Source organism: Leishmania major, chromosome 8 (assembly GCF_000002725.2).
Source record: "Leishmania major strain Friedlin complete genome, chromosome 8".
In the NCBI taxonomy this organism is placed as follows: Eukaryota; Euglenozoa; class Kinetoplastea; order Trypanosomatida; family Trypanosomatidae; genus Leishmania; species Leishmania major.
Genome location: NC_007249.2, coordinates 282864 through 301260, shown reverse-complemented (window position 1 = coordinate 301260; position 18397 = coordinate 282864). Strand labels below are relative to the sequence as shown.

General features: G+C 65.3%; 3 protein-coding genes across 3 annotated transcripts; all 3 read right to left on the bottom strand.

Moving 5' to 3' along the window:
- Positions 1-2277: 2277 nt before the first annotated feature.
- LMJF_08_0690 (amastin-like protein) lies at positions 2278-2892 on the bottom strand (the record flags this gene model as incomplete). The annotated part of the gene is made up of 1 exon (XM_001681046.1): positions 2278-2892. The coding sequence occupies one exon, from the start codon at positions 2890-2892 to the stop codon at positions 2278-2280; it is 615 nt and encodes a 204-aa protein (XP_001681098.1).
- A 5272-nt stretch (positions 2893-8164) lies between these two features.
- On the bottom strand, positions 8165-8779 carry LMJF_08_0680 (amastin-like protein; the record flags this gene model as incomplete). Its single annotated transcript, XM_001681045.1, has 1 exon — positions 8165-8779. The coding sequence occupies one exon, from the start codon at positions 8777-8779 to the stop codon at positions 8165-8167; it is 615 nt and encodes a 204-aa protein (XP_001681097.1).
- A 5264-nt stretch (positions 8780-14043) lies between these two features.
- LMJF_08_0670 (amastin-like protein) lies at positions 14044-14658 on the bottom strand (the record flags this gene model as incomplete). The annotated part of the gene is made up of 1 exon (XM_001681044.1): positions 14044-14658. The coding sequence occupies one exon, from the start codon at positions 14656-14658 to the stop codon at positions 14044-14046; it is 615 nt and encodes a 204-aa protein (XP_001681096.1).
- Between the last annotated feature and the right edge of the window lie 3739 nt (positions 14659-18397).

Genomic DNA, 18397 nt, shown 5'->3' with positions numbered 1-18397 from the left:
TTTGCTGTTGTGTGTTATTGACGCTTTGCGTGTCCGCCCGTGGTGGCAGCGGGGCACCTCTCTACGCCTCGCTGCCATCGCGGGCGGACATGTCGGATAATATACGCATTCAACCACAGCTCGCACGCGTCTGTTGCACCACGGCTACATCCTGGCCACCAAGGACGCACTGCCTGCCGTTCGACCGGGGGACCATGCGTCTGACCGGTTTATCTTGCCCTTGCTCGTCTCCTCCTCGGGTGCGTGCTGCGCGGAGGGCGCCACACGGACCCGGGCGGACGGCATGCCTCGGTCCAGGCGGGCCGCGTCCAGGGTCCTGCTCGAGGGCGGAAGCGGCGACGTCAGTCGTGTGGGTAACAGGCGGTGGCCTCGGCGAATGCCGGGCGATATCGGGGAGGGTGTTGGGCAGCCGCAGGTCAGGGCCTTTTGAGACCCTGTGCTCTGCCTGCATGCCACGCGTCTCCACGAGTCGCACCACGCCACCGCATCCCGTAATAAGGGGCGAAGACTCTTTACATGGGAGTCTGGAGGATCCGATGGGGTGGTGGGGCATCGAAGCAGAGAAAAGAAAAAGAAGAAGCGACCCAAGAGAGGCGAAGACATAATAAAGACACACGAAAACACACAGATACAGGCACACACACGCAGACACGGACTCGAGTCGAAGTACAAGCGCTGCCTCTCTGCCGTCGTGTCCGCTCTTTCCGCTTGGCATCGATTCGCTCCGCTTCTGTCGTTCCCCTCCTCTGTCCTTTGTGGGCCGCCGTTGCGCGCACCCCGTCCCCCGGTTCCGCTGTGCTGTCGTGGCCGTTTTCTTCGCCGCCTCCGCCAGCCTCTGGCGCCCACACACGGGGAGAGGCGCAAGAGGAGGACAGCGGTGCGCATAAGGCGACGGCAGGGAGGCGCACACGCGGCACACAGGCAGGCAGGCGAGCCCCAAGCGTCGGTGGACTGCGGAGGACAGAGAGAAAGGCGAACGCGGAGCGGCGGGTGCGCGCAAGATAACGAGAAGAGGAAACAACGACAGCAGAGGGGGGAGGGGGAGGGGACAGAGAGTGTGCCCGACGGCGTCCCTGTCGTGGTGGCGGGGAGGGGGCATTCGCTGAAGAAGGGGGAGGACGGTCACAAGGGCGCATGCACCTGCACACACGCACATCCCGTGCGCGACAGTGGCGGATGGCGGGGAGGAGCGGGTCCATGAGGAGACAGAGAGAGAGAGAGAGACGGAAAAGAGCGGAGGGCACAAACGCGAAGAGGGCCCGAGAGAAGCGCAGAGGGCGTGGGCGTCACCACACACGCCACACGCCCATGTCGGACGTGAGGCCGCCTTTCGTGCGTCATGGAGAGCCTCCCGCCCGCCACCTCGCCAGCCTCACCTTCCCTCTCCCCACTGCCTCGCTCGACGCCGCACGCGCTTACGCGGCAGAGGGGGTGCCCTCCTACGCACCTGCGCGCGCGTGGGTGTGCGCGCACACACGTAGGCCGTGCATGGGGCGCAAGGAAAGAGCAGGAGCCAGCGCTGCCATCGCCTCCGGGCACACAGACGCCGTTCTCCTGCCTTCCCGCTGCGTCTACACATGAGCCTCCTTGGTTCCTGCCCCCGCCACCACCACACCTGTGGCACCTCGTCCCCCCTCCCTCCACCTCTCCGTTTGAGGAGTCCATGCGGTGTGCGTGAGGGGAAGAGGGGGCGCGGGAGAGAAGCACACGAAAGACGGAGGCTGGTAACCGACGCGGTGTGGCGTCGCGTTCCTCGTCCTTCTTTCCAGCGCGTCAGGCCCTCCCCGCCCCCATTCTGTGCGTCTGCCTTCCCTTGCCCTTGCAGCCATGCACCTTCGCTTTCCATCGTTGATGCTCTGGCCGGCGACGGCCGAGCGTGAGGGGAAGGCGATTTGGAGAAGGCAACGAGGGCGACGGCTCAGGGGGGAGGGGAGGAGGAGGAGGGCGGAAAACTCAACAAAGGACACACGCAAGAGAAGAGAGAGCAGGCGAGGGAGAAACCGCGAACACGTCCGCAAGCGCTCGCTCACGCCACACCGGCACTCGAGAGCGCGTCCGATACAAAACTCGAGGGAGGAAGCGCACACGCACGCACGTGAGGGCAGCGAGCGAGAGCGGGAGAGATGCCGGCGAAAGGCGGAAGCGAGCGTCCGCAGCCTCCGCCCCCTCCGTCTTTCCCGACGGCATTAGCACCGCCGGCCCCTCCACAAGGACGTCCCGGTGGAGCTGCCGCGCGGCTAGCAACTCCGCCCTCCGCTTCCTGCGGCTCCCTTCCTCCTATTCTTGCTCTATGTATTCCTTCGAGTTTTCACTCTGCTCCTCCTCCTCCTTCTCACTCGGTTCCTCACCCTCAACGAACTCCTCGATTTGCCACGGGAGCATCAGGAAGATGATGTCGACGATATCGAGGATCCAGGCAAACACGAAGAGACTGAAACCGACGCCGAAATTGTAGCCATCACTCAGCTCGAGGCACTTTGGTTCTGGGAGTCTGTAGGTGACCACCATGACCGCCCAGACAACGCAAGCGGTGGCAGCGCCCACGATGTTCAGCGCCAGGCAGAGCCAGCGGAAGCCAGAGCAGCAGTACAGCAAAAGGAAGCCGAAGAGGAACGCCGCGCCGTACACGAGGATGGAGATGATAGCGAACACCTGGCAAAGCCGGAAGTTGTTGAGGCGGATAGGGCAGAGCGCCCACCGAACGCTCGAGGGGTTGGTTATTTTGGGCTTTCGACAATCAGTCTTTGCACCCCATAGGGTTATGCATACCCTGGCGCCAGAGCTGTGCTCCGGCTTGTTGTAAAACATGTCGACCCCCGTACCGACCATCACAGCGACGAACGCGATGAGCTGGAGGACCACGTAGATAGCGACGCCGAGCTTGCACGCCATTTTCGAAACCTCACAACGGAGAGCGGAGAGGGGCACAGCGGAGGCGCACACGAGGGCAGACGGCAGGGGAGTCGAGATCGCGCAAAGACGCTGACGAGGAGAACGCGGGGGTGCAAGCCGAAGAGAGCAAGGCAGAGCCTTGGCAGTACATGCAGATATGCAGACGTACACGTGTTGCCGTTGCACGTGCAGGCGCGCGTTGTCGGCGTTCGTTTGGTTGCGCGCGTGTGTTGTGAGAGGGGGTGGGCGGATGGGCCACGCGAGTAAGAGTGAAAGGAGGCGAGGAGAAAGAGAGATCGGGGTGAGGGAGGGAGGCAGTGGTGAGGGGACAGGCAAGTGCGACTGCGAGGCGTGCACAGCGGGAGCAGGCGGGTCGCTTGATGACATGCACACAAGCGAGAAGGATCAGGACGGGAGGCCGGTGGATGTGCGGCGCGCCGCAACGGCAGCGAGGGAGAGAGGCAGAGGCGCGAGGGGCGGCGACCAAGCGGAGAGGGCAGAGGGCACTGCCTGCCGCCCCCCCTTCCCCCCGGGCAGCCCCTCCCTACCCTCCCACACTCCTCACCCCTCGCGCCGCACACAGTCCTCGCACCCGCATCGTCCCCCTCTGTGTTTCTCGGCCCCGCCTCCTTCGTTTGGCCGCGCTTGTGGAGAAACGGCGCTGCGCACGGCGAGGACGAGGGGAAGAGAGCGCAAAGACCCGCGCAGTCGCAGAGCTTACCGCCCGGAGCTGCTTGCTGCGGTTTTCTCTGCTCGGCGTTGTCCTAGGAGCGCCTGCGCGACGCCCATCGAGACGCGTGTGCAGGGGAGGCGGGGCGGCCTCGGCGTGTGTGCGGCCGGGATGCAGCACGGCCCATCCCGCACCGCCGCAGCCACACACCAGCACCCCCCCCCCCCCCCCGTAGGCCCAGACAGCAGAAGACACATCGATCACAGCACCGTGGGAGGAGACAGCAGCACACAAACACACCGCCATCGTCGCGGCCCTCACAGGCAGCACCGCCGCCACCACCGGCGCCGCGCCGTCACCGCTCATCCCGCTCATTGCAGGACCACAGAGAGAGAGAGAGAGACACGCCGGGTGCAGACCGACGAAAAACACACAGACACCGCACCGCAGCAGCCCTGCACCACCACAATGAGGACGATCGCCAGAGAGCAGGGGATGTGAGCAGCAGCGACCCCGTGTGCGCGCGATGGGGCGAGGAGGACGGGGGTGCCAGTCGCAGCACGTGAGGGTGCCCCTCCATCAGTGCACACTCCCATCCACCCCGACACTCACGCGCTCGCACAGAGCCACCACCCGCCCTTCCCCATCACCTCCTCATCTCACCGCGCGTCCACCGCCAGCAGCACCGGGGCAAGGTGCAGCGGAGCGGAGCGAAGCTGCGGCCGGCCGGCACACGTCCCCTGCCGCTGCCGCGTTGCCTCCAACAGCTTCCCATTCGCTCACGTTGCCGTGAGATGCCGACCAAGTGGTGGAGACTAGCAGCGTCGATGGTGTGCTGCGTGTGGGCGAACACCTGCTCGCGGCTGAACACGGCAATCATGCACAAGTCGAGGCGCCGCAGCCCAGCGGTCGCCATGCTGACCGACGCAGTGGGCCCCCTCCATGGCGAGATGGCACAGGCAACGGTTGCATACACGCCAGCGCTACCGCTGAAGGCGACGATGCGGGGATGCGACGGCACCACCTGCACAAGCACACCGCGCGCCACCGCCTCCTCCTCGTCCTTGCGCTTCACGGCGAGGGCACCCCGCCGGCCGTCGCGAGCACACACACACGTCCTCGGATCACCGCGCGGCCTTGGAGAGGGTCTCGGTGGCGGTCCGTGGTTCATGGCCGCGGCTGCTGCCGCCGTTGGGTGCAGAGGCTCGTCGTCCGGACGCAGCACACACCACAAGCGCGCGCAACGCAGCTCATGGTGCCCTTGTGCTTGGCCAGGGCACGGCGAAGCCTCCCCTCCTTCACCCGCTCCGCCTTCCACACAAACACGACCGGCGAGAGGTCCGCATCTTCCAGCAGTCACATCCGCTCCGCCAGCCAGCAGCGGCTAAGCGCGATGAGCGCCACGGCCTCGACGTCGCGTGGGTCGTGCGCGCAGGGGCGCAGTCAGCTCACACGCTCCAGCAGCCTCGCGCTGTGGTGCAGCGTCCTCGGCGGCCCCCGCGCCGCAATGCCCTCAGGTGCCACGCAGAGCCCCCCCTTCGCCAGTGCCCATCACCTTGGCAACCGCGCCGTGCCGTAGGCCCGGTGACCGCACTGGCAAAGGGGAGGGGGGAGGGGGCGGCACCATCAAATGTGCGCCGCCGCCACCAGCGCTCCAGGCGCGCGGGCAATCAGAGCAACAGGAGGCCTGAGGGCATGCGGGCGCATGCCGCACCGCCTGTGCCGCGCACCGCGCGCAGACGGATGCCGGTGGTGCCTCCCAGCACTCGGCCTAGCCAGTATGCGAGAGTGAGTACCTTTTTATGCGCGCATGGGCGCTTCTCCTGTTGGTGTACGTGTGCGTATTGGCGTTCACCGCTGCGTTGCCGCTCATCATTGTGCTTCGCCAAGAGGCACCCATGAGGCAAGCGCGAAGGTGCAGCAGAGAAGAGAGGTGCAGATGAAGAGGAGTGGGTGCACAAGGAGGCTGCGCCGCCAGGAGGCACACGCGCACACACGCGTATGCACACATGAAGACACGCGTGCCGGCAGAGAGGCGCACACGCGCATAGCACAGCCGCGCCGCTGACCGCAGCAAAGACTTCGGCGAGTTGAAGACACGGAGGCGAGAACGCGAGAAAGAAATGACCAGAAAACTCTCGAGCAAGGCATTGCACAGAACAAAAGAGAAGGCGAGGGAAAAAGAAAAAAGGGAGGGAGGGAGGGAGGGGGGGGGGGATGCACGCACACACGCCGTGGCCTCCCAGGCAGAGTCAGCATGCGGAGCCGTCGGAGGTGCGAACGAAATCGAGGACGCCTGCGTGCGCGTAGCTCCCCCTTTTCTGGTTTTGTTGTTGTGTGTTATTGACGCTTTGCGTGTCCGCCCGTGGTGGCAGCGGGGCACCTCTCTACGCCTCGCTGCCATCGCGGGCGGACATGTCGGATAATATACGCATTCAACCACAGCTCGCACGCGTCTGTTGCACCACGGCTACATCCTGGCCACCAAGGACGCACTGCCTGCCGTTCGACCGGGGGCCATGCGTCTGACCGGTTTATCTTGCCCTTGCTCGTCTCCTCCTCGGGTGCGTGCTGCGCGGAGGGCGCCACACGGACCCGGGCGGACGGCATGCCTCGGTCCAGGCGGGCCGCGTCCAGGGTCCTGCTCGAGGGCGGAAGCGGCGACGTCAGTCGTGTGGGTAACAGGCGGTGGCCTCGGCGAATGCCGGGCGATATCGGGGAGGGTGTTGGGCAGCCGCAGGTCAGGGCCTTTTGAGACCCTGTGCTCTGCCTGCATGCCACGCGTCTCCACGAGTCGCACCACGCCACCGCATCCCGTAATAAGGGGCGAAGACTCTTCACATGGGAGTCTGGAGGATCCGATGGGGTGGTGGGGCATCGAAGCAGAGAAAAGAAAAAGAAGAAGCGACCCAAGAGAGGCGAAGACATAATAAAGACACACGAAAACACACAGATACAGGCACACACACGCAGACACGGACTCGAGTCGAAGTACAAGCGCTGCCTCTCTGCCGTCGTGTCCGCTCTTTCCGCTTGGCATCGATTCGCTCCGCTTCTGTCGTTCCCCTCCTCTGTCCTTTGTGGGCCGCCGTTGCGCGCACCCCGTCCCCCGGTTCCGCTGTGCTGTCGTGGCCGTTTTCTTCGCCGCCTCCGCCAGCCTCTGGCGCCCACACACGGGGAGAGGCGCAAGAGGAGGACAGCGGTGCGCATAAGGCGACGGCAGGGAGGCGCACACGCGGCACACAGGCAGGCAGGCGAGCCCCAAGCGTCGGTGGACTGCGGAGGACAGAGAGAAAGGCGAACGCGGAGCGGCGGGTGCGCGCAAGATAACGAGAAGAGGAAACAACGACAGCAGAGGGGGGAGGGGGAGGGGACAGAGAGTGTGCCCGACGGCGTCCCTGTCGTGGTGGCGGGGAGGGGGCATTCGCTGAAGAAGGGGGAGGACGGTCACAAGGGCGCATGCACCTGCACACACGCACATCCCGTGCGCGACAGTGGCGGATGGCGGGGAGGAGCGGGTCCATGAGGAGACAGAGAGAGAGAGAGAGACGGAAAAGAGCGGAGGGCACAAACGCGAAGAGGGCCCGAGAGAAGCGCAGAGGGCGTGGGCGTCACCACACACGCCACACGCCCATGTCGGACGTGAGGCCGCCTTTCGTGCGTCATGGAGAGCCTCCCGCCCGCCACCTCGCCAGCCTCACCTTCCCTCTCCCCACTGCCTCGCTCGACGCCGCACGCGCTTACGCGGCAGAGGGGGTGCCCTCCTACGCACCTGCGCGCGCGTGGGTGTGCGCGCACACACGTAGGCCGTGCATGGGGCGCAAGGAAAGAGCAGGAGCCAGCGCTGCCATCGCCTCCGGGCACACAGACGCCGTTCTCCTGCCTTCCCGCTGCGTCTACACATGAGCCTCCTTGGTTCCTGCCCCCGCCACCACCACACCTGTGGCACCTCGTCCCCCCTCCCTCCACCTCTCCGTTTGAGGAGTCCATGCGGTGTGCGTGAGGGGAAGAGGGGGCGCGGGAGAGAAGCACACGAAAGACGGAGGCTGGTGACCGACGCGGTGTGGCGTCGCGTTCCTCGTCCTTCTTTCCAGCGCGTCAGGCCCTCCCCGCCCCCATTCTGTGCGTCTGCCTTCCCTTGCCCTTGCAGCCATGCACCTTCGCTTTCCATCGTTGATGCTCTGGCCGGCGACGGCCGAGCGTGAGGGGAAGGCGATTTGGAGAAGGCAACGAGGGCGACGGCTCAGGGGGGAGGGGAGGAGGAGGAGGGCGGAAAACTCAACAAAGGACACACGCAAGAGAAGAGAGAGCAGGCGAGGGAGAAACCGCGAACACGTCCGCAAGCGCTCGCTCACGCCACACCGGCACTCGAGAGCGCGTCCGATACAAAACTCGAGGGAGGAAGCGCACACGCACGCACGTGAGGGCAGCGAGCGAGAGCGGGAGAGATGCCGGCGAAAGGCGGAAGCGAGCGTCCGCAGCCTCCGCCCCCTCCGTCTTTCCCGACGGCATTAGCACCGCCGGCCCCTCCACAAGGACGTCCCGGTGGAGCTGCCGCGCGGCTAGCAACTCCGCCCTCCGCTTCCTGCGGCTCCCTTCCTCCTATTCTTGCTCTATGTATTCCTTCGAGTTTTCACTCTGCTCCTCCTCCTCCTTCTCACTCGGTTCCTCACCCTCAACGAACTCCTCGATTTGCCACGGGAGCATCAGGAAGATGATGTCGACGATATCGAGGATCCAGGCAAACACGAAGAGACTGAAACCGACGCCGAAATTGTAGCCATCACTCAGCTCGAGGCACTTTGGTTCTGGGAGTCTGTAGGTGACCACCATGACCGCCCAGACAACGCAAGCGGTGGTAGCGCCCACGATGTTCAGCGCCAGGCAGAGCCAGCGGAAGCCAGAGCAGCAGTACAGCAAAAGGAAGCCGAAGAGGAACGCCGCGCCGTACACGAGGATGGAGATGATAGCGAACACCTGGCAAAGCCGGAAGTTGTTGAGGCGGATAGGGCAGAGCGCCCACCGAACGCTCGAGGGGTTGGTTATTTTGGGCTTTCGACAATCAGTCTTTGCACCCCATAGGGTTATGCATACCCTGGCGCCAGAGCTGTGCTCCGGCTTGTTGTAAAACATGTCGACCCCCGTACCGACCATCACAGCGACGAACGCGATGAGCTGGAGGACCACGTAGATAGCGACGCCGAGCTTGCACGCCATTTTCGAAACCTCACAACGGAGAGCGGAGAGGGGCACAGCGGAGGCGCACACGAGGGCAGACGGCAGGGGAGTCGAGATCGCGCAAAGACGCTGACGAGGAGAACGCGGGGGTGCAAGCCGAAGAGAGCAAGGCAGAGCCTTGGCAGTACATGCAGATATGCAGACGTACACGTGTTGCCGTTGCACGTGCAGGCGCGCGTTGTCGGCGTTCGTTTGGTTGCGCGCGTGTGTTGTGAGAGGGGGTGGGCGGATGGGCCACGCGAGTAAGAGTGAAAGGAGGCGAGGAGAAAGAGAGATCGGGGTGAGGGAGGGAGGCAGTGGTGAGGGGACAGGCAAGTGCGACTGCGAGGCGTGCACAGCGGGAGCAGGCGGGTCGCTTGATGACATGCACACAAGCGAGAAGGATCAGGACGGGAGGCCGGTGGATGTGCGGCGCGCCGCAACGGCAGCGAGGGAGAGAGGCAGAGGCGCGAGGGGCGGCGACCAAGCGGAGAGGGCAGAGGGCACTGCCTGCCGCCCCCCCTTCCCCCCGGGCAGCCCCTCCCTACCCTCCCACACTCCTCACCCCTCGCGCCGCACACAGTCCTCGCACCCGCATCGTCCCCCTCTGTGTTTCTCGGCCCCGCCTCCTTCGTTTGGCCGCGCTTGTGGAGAAACGGCGCTGCGCACGGCGAGGACGAGGGGAAGAGAGCGCAAAGACCCGCGCAGTCGCAGAGCTTACCGCCCGGAGCTGCTTGCTGCGGTTTTCTCTGCTCGGCGTTGTCCTAGGAGCGCCTGCGCGACGCCCATGGAGACGCGTGTGCAGGGGAGGCGGGGCGGCCTCGGCGTGTGTGCGGCCGGGATGCAGCACGGCCCATCCCGCACCGCCGCAGCCACACACCAGCACCCCCCCCCCCCCCCCGTAGGCCCAGACAGCAGAAGACACATCGATCACAGCACCGTGGGAGGAGACAGCAGCACACAAACACACCGCCATCGTCGCGGCCCTCACAGGCAGCACCGCCGCCACCACCGGCGCCGCGCCGTCGCCGCTCATCCCGCTCATTGCAGGACCACAGAGAGAGAGAGACACGCCGGGTGCAGACCGACGAAAAACACACAGACACCGCACCGCAGCAGCCCTGCACCACCACAATGAGGACGATCGCCAGAGAGCAGGGGATGTGAGCAGCAGCGACCCCGTGTGCGCGCGATGGGGCGAGGAGGACGGGGGTGCCAGTCGCAGCACGTGAGGGTGCCCCTCCATCAGTGCACACTCCCATCCACCCCGACACTCACGCGCTCGCACAGAGCCACCACCCGCCCTTCCCCATCACCTCCTCATCTCACCGCGCGTCCACCGCCAGCAGCACCGGGGCAAGGTGCAGCGGAGCGGAGCGAAGCTGCGGCCGGCCGGCACACGTCCCCTGCCGCTGCCGCGTTGCCTCCAACAGCTTCCCATTCGCTCACGTTGCCGTGAGATGCCGACCAAGTGGTGGAGACTAGCAGCGTCGATGGTGTGCTGCGTGTGGGCGAACACCTGCTCGCGGCTGAACACGGCAATCATGCACAAGTCGAGGCGCCGCAGCCCAGCGGTCGCCATGCTGACCGACGCAGTGGGCCCCCTCCATGGCGAGATGGCACAGGCAACGGTTGCATACACGCCAGCGCTACCGCTGAAGGCGACGATGCGGGGATGCGACGGCACCACCTGCACAAGCACACCGCGCGCCACCGCCTCCTCCTCGTCCTTGCGCTTCACGGCGAGGGCACCCCGCCGGCCGTCGCGAGCACACACACACGTCCTCGGATCACCGCGCGGCCTTGGAGAGGGTCTCGGTGGCGGTCCGTGGTTCATGGCCGCGGCTGCTGCCGCCGGTGGGTGCAGAGGCTCGTCGTCCGGACGCAGCACACACCACAAGCGCGCGCAACGCAGCTCATGGTGCCCTTGTGCTTGGCCAGGGCACGGCGAAGCCTCCCCTCCTTCACCCGCTCCGCCTTCCACACAAACACGACCGGCGAGAGGTCCGCATCTTCCAGCAGTCACATCCGCTCCGCCAGCCAGCAGCGGCTAAGCGCGATGAGCGCCACGGCCTCGACGTCGCGCGGGTCGTGCGCGCAGGGGCGCAGTCAGCTCACACGCTCCAGCAGCCTCGCGCTGTGGTGCAGCGTCCTCGGCGGCCCCCGCGCCGCAATGCCCTCAGGTGCCACGCAGAGCCCCCCCTTCGCCAGTGCCCATCACCTTGGCAACCGCGCCGTGCCGTAGGCCCGGTGACCGCACTGGCAAAGGGGAGGGGGGAGGGGGCGGCACCATCAAATGTGCGCCGCCGCCACCAGCGCTCCAGGCGCGCGGGCAATCAGAGCAACAGGAGGCCTGAGGGCATGCGGGCGCATGCCGCACCGCCTGTGCCGCGCACCGCGCGCAGACGGATGCCGGTGGTGCCTCCCAGCACTCGGCCTAGCCAGTATGCGAGAGTGAGTACCTTTTTATGCGCGCATGGGCGCTTCTCCTGTTGGTGTACGTGTGCGTATTGGCGTTCACCGCTGCGTTGCCGCTCATCATTGTGCTTCGCCAAGAGGCACCCATGAGGCAAGCGCGAAGGTGCAGCAGAGAAGAGAGGTGCAGATGAAGAGGAGTGGGTGCACAAGGAGGCTGCGCCGCCAGGAGGCACACGCGCACACACGCGTATGCACACATGAAGACACGCGTGCCGGCAGAGAGGCGCACACGCGCATAGCACAGCCGCGCCGCTGACCGCAGCAAAGACTTCGGCGAGTTGAAGACACGGAGGCGAGAACGCGAGAAAGAAATGACCAGAAAACTCTCGAGCAAGGCATTGCACAGAACAAAAGAGAAGGCGAGGGAAAAAGAAAAAAGGGAGGGAGGGAGGGGGGGGGGATGCACGCACACACGCCGTGGCCTCCCAGGCAGAGTCAGCATGCGGAGCCGTCGGAGGTGCGAACGAAATCGAGGACGCCTGCGTGCGTGTAGCCCCCCCTTTTCTGGTTTTGTTGTTGTGTGTTATTGACGCTTTGCGTGTCCGCCCGTGGTGGCAGCGGGGCACCTCTCTACGTCTCGCTGCCATCGCGGGCGGACATGTCGGATAATATACGCATTCGACCACAGCTCGCACGCGTCTGTTGCACCACGGCTACATCCTGGCCACCAAGGACGCACTGCCTGCCGTTCGACCGGGGGACCATGCGTCTGACCGGTTTATCTTGCCCTTGCTCGTCTCCTCCTCGGGTGCGTGCTGCGCGGAGGGCGCCACACGGACCCGGGCGGACGGCATGCCTCGGTCCAGGCGGGCCGCGTCCAGGGTCCTGCTCGAGGGCGGAAGCGGCGACGTCAGTCGTGTGGGTAACAGGCGGTGGCCTCGGCGAATGCCGGGCGATATCGGGGAGGGTGTTGGGCAGCCGCAGGTCAGGGCCTTTTGAGACCCTGTGCTCTGCCTGCATGCCACGCGTCTCCACGAGTCGCACCACGCCACCGCATCCCGTAATAAGGGGCGAAGACTCTTTACATGGGAGTCTGGAGGATCCGATGGGGTGGTGGGGCATCGAAGCAGAGAAAAGAAAAAGAAGAAGCGACCCAAGAGAGGCGAAGACATAATAAAGACACACGAAAACACACAGATACAGGCACACACACGCAGACACGGACTCGAGTCGAAGTACAAGCGCTGCCTCTCTGCCGTCGTGTCCGCTCTTTCCGCTTGGCATCGATTCGCTCCGCTTCTGTCGTTCCCCTCCTCTGTCCTTTGTGGGCCGCCGTTGCGCGCACCCCGTCCCCCGGTTCCGCTGTGCTGTCGTGGCCGTTTTCTTCGCCGCCTCCGCCAGCCTCTGGCGCCCACACACGGGGAGAGGCGCAAGAGGAGGACAGCGGTGCGCATAAGGCGACGGCAGGGAGGCGCACACGCGGCACACAGGCAGGCAGGCGAGCCCCAAGCGTCGGTGGACTGCGGAGGACAGAGAGAAAGGCGAACGCGGAGCGGCGGGTGCGCGCAAGATAACGAGAAGAGGAAACAACGACAGCAGAGGGGGGAGGGGGAGGGGACAGAGAGTGTGCCCGACGGCGTCCCTGTCGTGGTGGCGGGGAGGGGGCATTCGCTGAAGAAGGGGGAGGACGGTCACAAGGGCGCATGCACCTGCACACACGCACATCCCGTGCGCGACAGTGGCGGATGGCGGGGAGGAGCGGGTCCATGAGGAGACAGAGAGAGAGAGAGAGACGGAAAAGAGCGGAGGGCACAAACGCGAAGAGGGCCCGAGAGAAGCGCAGAGGGCGTGGGCGTCACCACACACGCCACACGCCCATGTCGGACGTGAGGCCGCCTTTCGTGCGTCATGGAGAGCCTCCCGCCCGCCACCTCGCCAGCCTCACCTTCCCTCTCCCCACTGCCTCGCTCGACGCCGCACGCGCTTACGCGGCAGAGGGGGTGCCCTCCTACGCACCTGCGCGCGCGTGGGTGTGCGCGCACACACGTAGGCCGTGCATGGGGCGCAAGGAAAGAGCAGGAGCCAGCGCTGCCATCGCCTCCGGGCACACAGACGCCGTTCTCCTGCCTTCCCGCTGCGTCTACACATGAGCCTCCTTGGTTCCTGCCCCCGCCACCACCACACCTGTGGCACCTCGTCCCCCCTCCCTCCACCTCTCCGTTTGAGGAGTCCATGCGGTGTGCGTGAGGGGAAGAGGGGGCGCGGGAGAGAAGCACACGAAAGACGGAGGCTGGTAACCGACGCGGTGTGGCGTCGCGTTCCTCGTCCTTCTTTCCAGCGCGTCAGGCCCTCCCCGCCCCCATTCTGTGCGTCTGCCTTCCCTTGCCCTTGCAGCCATGCACCTTCGCTTTCCATCGTTGATGCTCTGGCCGGCGACGGCCGAGCGTGAGGGGAAGGCGATTTGGAGAAGGCAACGAGGGCGACGGCTCAGGGGGGAGGGGAGGAGGAGGAGGGCGGAAAACTCAACAAAGGACACACGCAAGAGAAGAGAGAGCAGGCGAGGGAGAAACCGCGAACACGTCCGCAAGCGCTCGCTCACGCCACACCGGCACTCGAGAGCGCGTCCGATACAAAACTCGAGGGAGGAAGCGCACACGCACGCACGTGAGGGCAGCGAGCGAGAGCGGGAGAGATGCCGGCGAAAGGCGGAAGCGAGCGTCCGCAGCCTCCGCCCCCTCCGTCTTTCCCGACGGCATTAGCACCGCCGGCCCCTCCACAAGGACGTCCCGGTGGAGCTGCCGCGCGGCTAGCAACTCCGCCCTCCGCTTCCTGCGGCTCCCTTCCTCCTATTCTTGCTCTATGTATTCCTTCGAGTTTTCACTCTGCTCCTCCTCCTCCTTCTCACTCGGTTCCTCACCCTCAACGAACTCCTCGATTTGCCACGGGAGCATCAGGAAGATGATGTCGACGATATCGAGGATCCAGGCAAACACGAAGAGACTGAAACCGACGCCGAAATTGTAGCCATCACTCAGCTCGAGGCACTTTGGTTCTGGGAGTCTGTAGGTGACCACCATGACCGCCCAGACAACGCAAGCGGTGGCAGCGCCCACGATGTTCAGCGCCAGGCAGAGCCAGCGGAAGCCAGAGCAGCAGTACAGCAAAAGGAAGCCGAAGAGGAACGCCGCGCCGTACACGAGGATGGAGATGATAGCGAACACCTGGCAAAGCCGGAAGTTGTTGAGGCGGATAGGGCAGAGCGCCCACCGAACGCTCGAGGGGTTGGTTATTTTGGGCTTTCGACAATCAGTCTTTGCACCCCATAGGGTTATGCATACCCTGGCGCCAGAGCTGTGCTCCGGCTTGTTGTAAAACATGTCGACCCCCGTACCGACCATCACAGCGACGAACGCGATGAGCTGGAGGACCACGTAGATAGCGACGCCGAGCTTGCACGCCATTTTCGAAACCTCACAACGGAGAGCGGAGAGGGGCACAGCGGAGGCGCACACGAGGGCAGACGGCAGGGGAGTCGAGATCGCGCAAAGACGCTGACGAGGAGAACGCGGGGGTGCAAGCCGAAGAGAGCAAGGCAGAGCCTTGGCAGTACATGCAGATATGCAGACGTACACGTGTTGCCGTTGCACGTGCAGGCGCGCGTTGTCGGCGTTCGTTTGGTTGCGCGCGTGTGTTGTGAGAGGGGGTGGGCGGATGGGCCACGCGAGTAAGAGTGAAAGGAGGCGAGGAGAAAGAGAGATCGGGGTGAGGGAGGGAGGCAGTGGTGAGGGGACAGGCAAGTGCGACTGCGAGGCGTGCACAGCGGGAGCAGGCGGGTCGCTTGATGACATGCACACAAGCGAGAAGGATCAGGACGGGAGGCCGGTGGATGTGCGGCGCGCCGCAACGGCAGCGAGGGAGAGAGGCAGAGGCGCGAGGGGCGGCGACCAAGCGGAGAGGGCAGAGGGCACTGCCTGCCGCCCCCCCTTCCCCCCGGGCAGCCCCTCCCTACCCTCCCACACTCCTCACCCCTCGCGCCGCACACAGTCCTCGCACCCGCATCGTCCCCCTCTGTGTTTCTCGGCCCCGCCTCCTTCGTTTGGCCGCGCTTGTGGAGAAACGGCGCTGCGCACGGCGAGGACGAGGGGAAGAGAGCGCAAAGACCCGCGCAGTCGCAGAGCTTACCGCCCGGAGCTGCTTGCTGCGGTTTTCTCTGCTCGGCGTTGTCCTAGGAGCGCCTGCGCGACGCCCATGGAGACGCGTGTGCAGGGGAGGCGGGGCGGCCTCGGCGTGTGTGCGGCCGGGATGCAGCACGGCCCATCCCGCACCGCCGCAGCCACACACCAGCACCCCCCCCCCCCCGTAGGCCCAGACAGCAGAAGACACATCGATCACAGCACCGTGGGAGGAGACAGCAGCACACAAACACACCGCCATCGTCGCGGCCCTCACAGGCAGCACCGCCGCCACCACCGGCGCCGCGCCGTCACCGCTCATCCCGCTCATTGCAGGACCACAGAGAGAGAGAGACACGCCGGGTGCAGACCGACGAAAAACACACAGACACCGCACCGCAGCAGCCCTGCACCACCACAATGAGGACGATCGCCAGAGAGCAGGGGATGTGAGCAGCAGCGACCCCGTGTGCGCGCGATGGGGCGAGGAGGACGGGGGTGCCAGTCGCAGCACGTGAGGGTGCCCCTCCATCAGTGCACACTCCCATCCACCCCGACACTCACGCGCTCGCACAGAGCCACCACCCGCCCTTCCCCATCACCTCCTCATCTCACCGCGCGTCCACCGCCAGCAGCACCGGGGCAAGGCGCAGCGGAGCGGAGCGAAGCTGCGGCCGGCCGGCACACGTCCCCTGCCGCTGCCGCGTTGCCTCCAACAGCTTCCCATTCGCTCACGTTGCCGTGAGATGCCGACCAAGTGGTGGAGACTAGCAGCGTCGATGGTGTGCTGCGTGTGGGCGAACACCTGCTCGCGGCTGAACACGGCAATCATGCACAAGTCGAGGCGCCGCAGCCCAGCGGTCGCCATGCTGACCGACGCAGTGGGCCCCCTCCATGGCGAGATGGCACAGGCAACGGTTGCATACACGCCAGCGCCACTGGGTTGTGGCACACCTTTCACCCTCGTCAAGCAGAGGGCCTCTCGTAGGTGCGTCTGTACCTCAGTTATGTCGCGAAGCTCTACACAAGAGGGGTAATGCACTGCTCTGCGCGGTGCCGCACGTGCGGCATCGGCGGGGACATGGCCTCAGTCCTGGCTTGTCATGGAGGCTTGCTGTGATGCCCGCTTTACCTGCGCACTTCCCCAACTGTTCAGTTTCACGTCGGTGTACGGGGCTGTACACTGCGTCCGTCGTCATCGTCGGTGCGTCACGTCTTGGTGCATTTGTTGTGGCCCACTTACAACGTCTGTACAGACTACTTCGGGTACTTCGGAGCAGCGCGGCTGAACACGGATAGGGCGGCGGTGAGTGGCACCAACGCACCCGTCGCTCTCGAGGCCGTTTCCAGCAGCGTCAGCGCGTGGGGCGGCTGAGGAGCTGCGTGACGCCTCCATTCCGGTGCGGCGGCGTACACTGTGGTGCCCGCTGTGAGAGGGAGCGTGCAAGGTTGCGCTCACTTCATTTAGCTGCTTGATCCTTCTATCCGCTTCCGCAGCACCCCCCTCCCGCCCGCAAGCCTCATTGGTGGGTGTACACGTGATGGGGTCACCTTGGTACCCTGATCTCTTCGCACCGTGCCCCCGTCTCATGCTCCTGCTCGCGGTTAAACACATCAAGGCCACGGGGTCCATCGTCCTCTCGCACCAGGAGCTTGGGTTGCAGAGGGTGAGCACGCGCGAGAGCCGCGCTGGCGTGAGGAGGCAGTCGAAGGCCCCCTTCAAGGCCAACGAAGTGTCGCGGGTCTCCTGCTGGCGTCATGCTGCGCCCGTTGAATGCGACGCCGTAGATCGCCGAGACGACGACGAGACGGCGGTCTGCCTCGTGTGTGTGCCTGGGCAACACGCGTTGGTTCTGACGATTTGGACGAGGTGCGGCTTCAGCTGAGGCCCACGCCACGTCGCTCTGCAGCAAAATGGCGCCTGGGGCGGCATTCCCTCCCTGCCCGGCCCAAAGTGGGCTCTCCGGACGGCGGTGGCATCCATACGGCACCGGGGCGCACGGCGTCGATGGACCAGGGCTGGGGGCCGTTCGAAGCCGAGGGCGCCGTGGTTGCTTGCGCCGCGGCCTCCGGTGCATCCGTCCGCTCGGCCGTCGATGCCGCTACCAGAATGGGCCGGCACACGCTGTGTCCGCCCTGCGGTGACGCCTTGCGTGCATGCCACGGGTCGAACACGGAGGAGGGGAAGCGGAAGAGCTCCATCGCGGATCCTCCTCTGTGGGTGTATCGGTCCGCGATGGAGCACCTCAGAGACGGCAGCATCCATGTCGTCCCAGACCCGCCGCAACCCGCCCTGTGTCAGCACCCGCTTTGCCTAACGGCAGCGGGCACAGGCGGCTGTCCATGAATCGGCTGACAGCCGCCTCGAGGCGATGGATGCGCTCCTCCGACACCTGCACCCCCTCCCCTCAGCAGCATGGTGATTGAGCCATCCGCAGTCAGAATCCCCACGTGTGCAGGACGCCCGCAATTCCCCCGGCCTTTGGTGCTCATGAGATGCAACCGGTAGCCGGAGTAATCCGTCTGGAGCCCCGCGAACGTGAGGCCGCGCAGGGCTTGGCCATGCACGAGAATGCCCGTGCACAGCTGCTTTTTCCGCCATCAGCCCATCGAAAACTCGACGGGAGCGGTGCCCCACACCTCTCCACCGTCACGAGCACCAGCTGCAAAAGGAAAATGTTGGTGCGCCACACAGTTTCTAGAGCGTGAGAGAGGTATGCGGCGGAGTCGGACCAATGGAATCTACTATGAGGCGTCTCGGCGCATCCAGATAATTCCGCAGAGACCGGCGCACTCGCCGGCCGGCTTAGGGCCGAAAACAAGGGGCAAGCACTTGGGGGAGGAGTGACAGCGCTTGAGTTGCCCGCTAACATTCGCTGTCCGAGGCGCGCACACCAACACCCACCCACCCACACACACACACACACACACACACGCACACACACAGAGACGGAAGGAATAGAGAGAGGCGGAGATAAGCATGACCAGCCCCTCCACAATCTCCCCCGCCCGCCCGCCCGCGCGCCCC